Source organism: Procambarus clarkii, unplaced genomic scaffold (assembly GCF_040958095.1).
Source record: "Procambarus clarkii isolate CNS0578487 unplaced genomic scaffold, FALCON_Pclarkii_2.0 HiC_scaffold_104, whole genome shotgun sequence".
Lineage (NCBI taxonomy): Eukaryota > Metazoa > Arthropoda > Malacostraca > Decapoda > Cambaridae > Procambarus > Procambarus clarkii.
This window is the reverse complement of record NW_027189137.1, coordinates 1,659,273-1,669,169: the sequence shown is the minus strand read 5'-3', so window position 1 is coordinate 1,669,169 and position 9,897 is coordinate 1,659,273. Positions and strand designations below refer to the sequence as shown.

The 9,897-nt window shown below is 42.2% G+C and overlaps 1 protein-coding gene across 1 annotated transcript; it reads right to left on the bottom strand.

Moving 5' to 3' along the window:
* Positions 1–9,009: 9,009 nt before the first annotated feature.
* LOC138360268 (uncharacterized) lies at positions 9,010–9,567 on the bottom strand. The gene has a single exon (XM_069320194.1). The coding sequence runs from the start codon at positions 9,565–9,567 to the stop codon at positions 9,010–9,012; it is 558 nt and encodes a 185-aa protein (XP_069176295.1).
* Positions 9,568–9,897: the final 330 nt, after the last annotated feature.

The following is a 9,897-nucleotide window of genomic DNA, read 5'->3' as shown; positions in this document are numbered from 1 at the left end:
GTGAATCGTCTCTGCGTGTCAAGCTCAAAGAGCAAGAAATTGTGTCAAATCTGTCTATGGCCAAGCAAGCTGATCTGTGGGCTGGGTCCAGGAGACAGGTGAAAGGGGTGAAGACTCACGAGAAGCATCATGCTACAGGTACTGGCGAGAGAGCTAAGCCTAAGACTGGTGTGTCGGGGGAGCAGGGAAACTCCTCCAACAAGCATGTGCACAAGTGCTACACCTGTGGTAAGCCAGGGCATCGTGCAGCTGATTGCAAGGCAAAACCGAAATCAGGTTACATAGCAGGTGTGAGCTCAAGTGGTAAGAACATCCCAACATTGGAAAGGATCCACTAGCTTGGACCCTTGAGGTGGTGGACGGAAATGTTAACGGAAAATCGGCGAAAATCTTCTGTGACAAAGGCGCCACTACTCACATGGTAAGAACAAGCCTAGTAAAGCCAGGATCTGAGACAGGTAGACATATCTATGTCAAATTCCCAAGTGGCTATGCTAAAGAGATGGTGGAGGTGTATGTGTGGGTTAATACACCTTACATCAAAGGTAAAATCCGTGCCGTTCAACAGGAACGTGCTGTATATGGTCTTTTATTGGGAAATGTACCGGGAGTCTCTGATTGCCCGAGTCCACCCTCGAAGAAAACGGGGGAGCGTGAGGACGCTGTCTCAGCTGTGTGCAGCCGCCCTCAGTCAGCTGATGCCAAGGGCGACTCGCTCGGGGATGACGTCACAGGGAGTGACCACACCCTCACCCAGCTGAAGAATAAGGGAGAGAAAGCAAGCTGTGAAGAAATGGAGAAAGAAGCAAAACCTCTGGTTGAAGTGACAGCAACGCCATTAACAGGTAACTCGCTTGTGGCAGCTGTCGCCACGAGGTCAGAGAACAACAAGCCGACTCGCCCAGAAAAACCTTTGAAATTACGAGACATTCAGGGAGTATCTGCAAAGATGAAACAAGCAAAGGAACACATGCTCAAACGCTACGAGGACCCTCCTGTAGATGGATCCACGAAGCCGAAGAAGCATGTAAGACGTAAGAACAGGAGAGGACCATGGGCCTCGACATCGACAGGGCCGATCGACCACCCACTGCTCAGCAACGATCGCCGGTATCTCAGTGATAACCGCAGACGAGGAGGTAGGTCAGCCAGGTCTCTTCAATCAACAGCAGCAGGAGACACACCAAGATGTTAAGGTTGATGATCAGCTGTCTGAAGATCAAGTCGACCAGGTTACTCGACTGGTAGCAGAGTACAAGGAGGTACTCTCTGACATCACTAGAGTAGCAAAGGTAGAGGGTTACCGCATACCTTTGCTAGAGCAGCAAGCGGTAAGAACAAAACCATATCGGACAGAAATGGAGAACTCAGCATTCTCGACGCTCAAGAAGAAGCTGACTGAAGCACCCATCCTTAGACTACCAGATTCTACCAGGGAGTACATAAGAACATAAGAACAAAGGTAAGAACATAAGAACAAAGGTAACTGCAGATGGCCTATTGGCCCATACGAGGCAGCTCCTATTCTATAACCACCCAATCCCACTCATATACTTGTCCAACCCGCGCTTGAAACAATCGAGGGACCCCACCTCCACCACGTTACGCGGCAATTGGTTCCACAAATCAACAACCCTGTTACTGAATCAGTATTTACCCAAGTCTTTCCTAAATCTAAACTTATCCAAATTATACCCATTGTTTCGTGTTCTGTCTTGTGTTTATATTTTTAATACCCTATTAATATCCCCCCTGTTATGTCCATTCATCCACTTGTAAACCTCTATCATGTCACCCCTAACTCTTCGCCTTTCCAGTGAATGCAACTTAAGCTTTGTTAATCTTTCTTCATATGAAAGATTTCTAATTTGGGGAATTAACTTAGTCATCCTACGTTGGACACGTTCAAGTGAATTTATATCCATTCTATAATACGGCGACCAATCCTGAACTGCATAATCTAAATGGGGCCTAACCAGAGCAAGATATAGCTTAAGAACCACACCAGGTGTCTTGTCACTAACGCTTCGATTAATAAATCCCAGTGTCCTATTCGCCTTATTACGAACATTCATGCATTGATCCTTTTGTTTTAAATTCTTACTAATCATAACTCCCAGATCCCTTTCGCAATCCGACTTCGCAATCTCAACACCATCTAGCTCGTATCTTGTAACTCTAGTCATCATTACCTAGCCTCAGAACTTTACATTTATCAGCATTAAACTGCATTTGCCAATCATTTGACCATTTCAAAACCCTATCTAGATCAACTTGAAGTGATAGTGAGTCCTTCTCCAAATTAATTTCCCTACCGATTTTCGTATCATCGGCAAATTTGCAAATGTTGCTACTCAAACCTGAATCTAAATCATTTATATATATTATAAACAACAGAGGTCCCAGGACAGAGCCCTGAGGTACTCCACTAACAACATTATCCCACTCTGACTTAACCCCATTTATACTAACTCTCTGTTTCCTTTGGAATAGCCATGCCCTAATCCAAGTTAATATAGCACCCACAATACCATGAGACTATCTTTTTAATTAGTCTTTCATGTGGCACTGTATCAAAAGCTTTGCTAAGGTCAAGGTACACAACATCACAATCCTTACCACTATCAACTGCCTCAACTGTGCTGGAATAAAAAGTTAGCAAATTTGTTAAACATGAACGGCCATTTGTAAAACCATGTTGCGACTCATTTATTAATTTATGTTTTTCAAGATGGAGACGAATTGTATTTGCAATTATTGATTCAAGTAACTTTCCCACAATAGACGTTAGGCTAATTGGCCGATAGTTTGACGCAAGTGATCTATCTCCTTTCTTAAAAATTGGTACCACATTAGCTACCTTCCATGACTCTGGCACTCTGCCTGACTCTATTGATTTATTAAATATGGTAGACAGTGGCTCGGAAAGCTCCTCTTTGCATTCTTTAAGCACCCTGGCAAACACTTCATCCGGCCCTGGGGATTTGTTTGGTTTTAGTTTTACTAATTGTTTAATAACATCCTCCCTGGTAACTGCTAAACTAGTCAACCTGTCCTCATCCCCACCCACATAGACTTGTTCGGCTGAAGGCATATTGTTAAGTTCTTCTTTAGTAAATACAGATATAAAATATTTGTTAAAAATACTACTCATCTCCTTGTCATTATCCGTTATTTGACCTGTCTCAGATTTTAATGGACCTATCCTTTCCCTAGTCTTAGTTCGATATAACTGAAAAAAAACTTTAGGATTTGACTTTGCTTGCTCTGCTATACGAACTTCATAGTTTCTTTTTGCATTCCTAATCTCTTTTTTAACATTTCTAACCAGTTGTATGAATTCCTGTTCTAACCTGACTTCCCCATTCCTAATCCTTTTGTACCAAGCTCTCTTTTTACCTATAAGGTTCTTTAAATTAATTGTTATCCACTTTGGGTCATTAGTATTCGATCTATTCAATTTGTATGGTATACTACGTTCCTGTGCTTTGTTTAGAATATTCTTAAATAAGTTATATATTAAATCCACATCGAAATCCCCTTTTACGTCACCTGTCACTGGGTTCATGTCTCGCTCTAAGACCGGCCCACACCCCATACCCAAGAGTTTCCAATCTATTTGACCCAAAAAATTTCTTAGGCTATTAAAATCAGCTTTTCGAAAATCTGGCACTTTAACAGAATTTTCTCCTACAGGTCTATTCCATTCTATGCTAAATCTGATTTCTTTGTGATCACTGTTCCCTAGCTCACTCCCTATTTCGATGTAATTAATTTGTGTTTCCCTGTTAGTTAGCACTAAATCTAAAGTATTATTTTCCCGCGTTGGTTCCTTAATGTGTTGCGTAAGAAAGCAATCGTCAATTAATTCTAGAAAATCTTCTGCTTGACTATTCCCTGTTTTGTTCATCCAGTTTATTCCACTAAAATTAAAGTCACCCATGACATAAATACTGTTAGATCTAGATGCTCTAGATATTTCATTCCATAGATGCTTTGCTTCCATTCTGTCTAAATTTGGTGGCCTATATATAACTCCTATTATAATATTATTTGCTTTTTCGTTTAATTCTATCCAAATAGTTTCTGTGTGTGGCTCAGTTTTGATTCCCTCTTTGAGACTACATTTCAAATTGTCCCTAACATATATGGCTACTCCCCCTCCTCGTCTAATATATCTATCTGTGTGAAATAGTTTAAATCCATTTATCTGATATTCAGCTAATATTTCTCTATTTTCTACGTTCATCCACGTTTCGGTAAGTGCAATAATATCAATTTTTTCTGTGCAGACAAGAGCATTTAATTCGTTAATTTTATTTCTTAGACTTCTACTGTTAGTGTAATATATCCTAAGTGAATTGTTATTTTGAGGCCCTTTTCTTTCCCTGATCATTTTGCCAATTCTTTTCTCCCACGAACACATACTTTTATTACCTCCTTCCTCCAAATCAATTCCCATACCACTATCTACTAATAGTTTAAACCCAAACAAACACCTCTAACCACTGGTTCCAACGAGTTCACAACAGCAACAACCCCAGCCCTCGATAGATGCACCCCATTCACGAGCAAACATTTAATTTCTTCCATAGAAGTGTTCCCAGTTGTATATGAAAGATATTGCATTTGATTTGCAATATCTTTCCAGCCGGCAATTGACACCAAGTGCCCTCGACATCCATTCATTTCCCACTCCCTTTCTTGGAAGAATGCCACATATGATCGGGATTCCTCCCTTGCTCCTAACTAATTCAATGGCTGTCCTAAATCTCCCTAAATACATCCTCCAGACAGATGCCTCAAATACAGGTATTGGTGCTGTACTCATGCAAAAGAACGACGGTGAAATCTGGCCGGTTGCATACTCCAGTCGTATATTGAGCGATGCTGAGCAGAAGTACTCCATTGTAGAAAAGGAACTCCTTGCTGTTGTTGTGGGAGTAAGGAAATTCTATCAGTGTCTCTACGGTAAGCATTTCACGTTTCAGGTTGATCACCAACCCCACAGCCACATTGGCACGGTAAAAAACGCAAATCCTAGAATAATGCATTGGGTGTTGTTCCTTCAACAGTTCACATTTTGCGGGGTTAACATAAAGGGAGCCGACAACGTAGGTGCTGACTGGTTGAGTAGGTCAGGTGTGATCAACGAGACGTCGAACGAGAGAGACGTAAGCGAGAAAATGCAAAAGAATCACCGGACATTGGTTCCCAGTGTGTCTCTGATGCATCAGGCATGACATAGGTGGAGAGAGGCAGTGGACCGACTAGGACCATTGTGGGTTTCAAGGCATTGAGCCGACCCAGAGCTGGAGCTACGTCCGACCACAGTGTCTGCTCATGACCTGAAAAGATAGCCACAGATGACCCGGTGATAGAAGAAATTCCTCACTTTACAGAAGGGAATAATCTAGACGAGGACCCGCCTTACCTAGCAGTATAGAATACGGAATCTGCTTGACACAGCCGCACCTTGTGCACTCAGAGTACATGCACATACGTCAGCGGTGTGAGGTTAGAACGAGTCACCACTCTGTGGAGCTCGCTCTTTAGTTGAGGGGTGATGTGAGAGTATGGTCTCTCAAGATATCCCACAGCTGATTTGATTATCTCATTACGGTGCATCACGCACCTAGTCATGCACAGGGCACAATCTCTGTTAACCCCTGGATATAAACTGTCATGCGGGGTGTCCCCAGGATGCCCACATAACCAGGAATACATTTATAATACGGAGGCCACCATATGCCCAAGGGTAAATTAGATTCAGAGGATTTTTTTTTTTTTTTTTTTTTTGAGATATATACAAGAGTTGTTACATTCTTGTACAGCCACTAGTACGCGTAGCGTTTCGGGCAAGTCCTTAATCCTATGGTCCCTGGAATACGATCCCCTGCCGCGAAGAATCGTTTTTTCATCCAAGTACACATTTTACTGTTGCGTTAAACAGAGGCTACAGTTAAGGAATTGCGCCCAGTAAATCCTCCCCGGCCAGGATACGAACCCATGACATAGCGCTCGCGGAACGCCAGGCGAGTGTCTTACCACTACACCATGGAGACTGCTAATTAACTAAAACTAACTAATTAATTACCGTTAAATTAATTAATTAATTGTACCGTTAAAGCAGTTAAATTAACTGCTAACTAATTAAACATTCATGCCATGGAGTCAGGACGCACACAGTTTAAGGTTAAAGGCGTGGTAGAGAGGGGGAAGCCAGCGAGACGACAGATAAGATTTGACCTCTGGGGTCAGCCTAAACCAGCGCAATGGAGAATAACAACTGTGACGCAGTCGTGACGTGTTCATGTCATCTCTGTTACCGATCATGTAACGATCAATATCATTGGTTCCGGCACCTTTCCTGCTACACCATTGGTCAATTTTAGACCTTGTGTTTGTGCTACCCATGAGGAGCCCTGCAACCACTGGTTAGGGTATTCACGCAAGGAAGTCCGTACATGATGGTCGTGTCCTTCTGTCTATTCGGCAACAGAATACCATCCATTACTCACCGTCGAGTTAAACTCAGCGCCTTTTCAATATACCAAAGATTGCCCAGAATCATGATGATGACTATATTGTTTAGAAGCCTTCTAGAGTGACAAATCACCAGAGCAAGACAGACTGGTATCAGGTAACCCTTCGTGACAAAATGAGAGCGTCTGTGAGTGACCTAAAGTGTCTTTAGTGCCGTTGCTTAAGTAATCTGTGTGTGTGACTCTTACCACAGTGCACCGCATGGTACTATATAATCAGCTGCCACTTTCCTCCACTCAGTTTATAGCGTGAAGCCGCCTCAAGCTGCCACTCGCCCTGCCTCACTCTACTACGTGACGTCACCACCCGTCTCCATCTTACTCACCCCCAGTGCCATCAAGTGTGTGTGTGTCTGTCTGTTAGGCATACAGCACGCCCTCCTGTGAGTACTCTCTGTGTCAAGTACGGTTTGTTATGAAAGCCTGTCGTCAATGGTCTCACATCATAACGGGCAAAGCCAGCTGTCAGGCCACCTACGAGTTCTTTCATAAATGTGCCTGAGTGAGTGAATAGGAGAGGTCATGTAAGTACAAGATTTTGTGTTTTATTATTGTGTCTGTCTGTGCGTTGATCTGAGGGATCAACCACGGTTCTTCCTTCTCATATCTTATCTAGGTATTGGTGGAGACACCCGACGGTGTATGCATGTTTATATGTGTGGTATCATGACATTACACTTGTCTGTGAATGTGAGCTTCACATACACCACACATTTAGTTATTGTGTGACATTATTATTGTGCATGATTATTGCCTGTCCCATTGACAGTGCCATTGTTGATTTATTGTACATCATCATTATCAGAGTATCCAGTTGGAACTCCTGTGACCCCTTTGCACACCGGCAGTTAGGTTTGCCGTGTTAATGATTTGCTGCCAATTGTGTTAAGTTAGGTGTTTCTCCATGAGTGGATCCGAGTCGATTATTCAGACGTCAAGATTCTCGCTAATGCAACCATAGCCTTTTTAACGCCTATCTAAAGTAAATCAAGTACCCTTCGTATTAGTGGTCAAGTTTGTAAATAAACTACTGTTAAGCTTTAGGCAGTGTTTCCGTTGAACTATGTCTGAATACTGTCAACTATTACTTAAGCCTTCAGCTCCAGGTGTCTTCAACACCGAGTTGCCTATATTCACTAAACTATAAATGTGATGAGGACCGTAGGAGTCCCTTAGAGTGTTTCAAGCATTCATGAGACTTCAATGACCAACATGGACCAGGTCAGGTGAGGCTAGTCTGAGAAGAGACCCTGAAGGACTCTAACTCGACCTTACTCCCAGGCCCTGTACGGTTGCTCTTGTATTCTTCTGTTGAATTCCGACAGCTTCGTAAAACGTCTGCCACATGTACATTGGTGACGTATGCATTGCATTCGACAGAGCTAAAATAGTAAACCTACAACATGCAACATCACTGGGTTGACTTGTAGGTGGTCTACAGGTGTGGGTTGCTTCAACTTCAATACTGTGCCTGTTAGCAAATTGCCCCAATCCCTACAGACATTAACAGGTTCAATCCCTGCTGTTTATCTTTTCCTTTGATAAACACATGGTGGACATCTAAACCAACAAGGATTCCAGTATTGGAGAGGTGGTCAGACGTGAATTTGTCAGCCAACTTGATTCCTTTTTCTTGTAGGAATTTGGCTGTTATCCCTAGACCATAAACATACAGGTCTGATATAATTTTGTCTACGACATTAGCCTGTACCCTTCGAGCATAACTGCCTAAACATACTTAAGGTGCGACTATTCTGTAGACTTGGGCTCCAGAGTTAGTCAGGAATCCTGCTATGTCTAGTTTTATCTCTCGTACAGGCTTGAGTTTCAAGGCATCTACCAATTCTTGGGTGATAAATGTGCTTTGGGATTCTTGGTTAAATAATCCAAGAATGGTGGCCTTGGACCATCTGTTCTTAAGGAGTTATTGGGCAGGGGGCTAAGCTGAATAACTATCAGACTTTGTTGATAGTACACTTACATCTGGAAGTACTTTACAGAATTGTACAGTTGTACAGTAGTAGAAGTTTCTTCCTCCACCAGTGGTTTGAGAGACTTTGTACTTGTGTCCCCACCCTGTGATGCATGGTGTTGACTCTTACTGCACCTATTGCAGGTGCGCATTTGGGGTGCACAGGTATTGGGGTTATGTGGCTTTAGACACCTGGTGGATCTGTGCAATTCCTTGAGTCGCTTTACATGTGTAGCACGATCAGGATAAGTTTTGTAGTTGCACATGGAATGTTCTTCATCACAGAATAAACACGTCCTCCATAAAACAGCGCCTTTGGGAGACACCGTCTTGGGTGACACAGTAATAGTAGGTTTGGAGGCACCCACTGCATATGTGCCCTCACTGCCTTGTTTCCACCTTGGGGTGGAGGTAGATGTTTTAGGTTTATTTGGAGTACTGTGTGTTCTCTGTGGTTTACTGTAGGTGCTTAATGGAGATTTAGGTGTTGATTTATAATCTGTTGGCTCTCTGTTGTTCTATAACAGAGCGTAAACCTTCCGTTATATCCTTTACTGTCAGAGAAGCTTTGTTGTGCAAGGTACACAACTTGTCCAGTATTTCACTTGCTAATTTGCATTTTACAACAATCTTATGGCTGAGTGCTTTGAGTAATGACTTAAGTGCCACTCTAAAGGCTTGGATTAAGTCAGTTGTTCCATCCATGGATGGTAAGTCCAAAAAACTTTTAACTAAAAGTGTGGCAGCTCGTTCTAGATCAGCATAATTTTTCTTTACGAGCTGCACTGCACTATCATAGCCGTCATTTGATAATGTTAAATTACATACCACTTTTAAAGCCTCCCCTCTTAACTGTCCCTGTAAGTATGTAAATTTGATGGTTTTGGGGATAGCCGCATTAGCATCCACTGCATCAACAAATTTGTTCCAGAAGTTATCCACATTTTTATACTCTGCTCCAGAGAATGTTGGTAAACTAACTGATGGTAGTTTAACTTCTGGTTGTGTCGGGTTAAAGGAAGCTGTGGTTGTAATGTTTGTTGTTGCCATGTAATGGGTTATTACATTGACAAAGGACTGTACTTTGGCTTGAATGGTATCTTCATAATCTGCCTGTTCATTTAGACAGCCTATAATTCACTATCATCTATGGTAGTGTCACTGGCTAGGCTGTACAATTGGTTCAATTCTAGACAAGTGTAAAATCCTACCCTTACACTAGGTTAGCACTATTAATTAGGTTAGACTAGGTTGCTTAATAACTCCAGTCTAATATTATCCTACCCTCGAATAAGAGTTGACTGTAAATAATGGAAATATGCAGTAAAATAGAATAGTGCAATATTTATGTTAAATGTTTATATGTAAACACTTAACGGA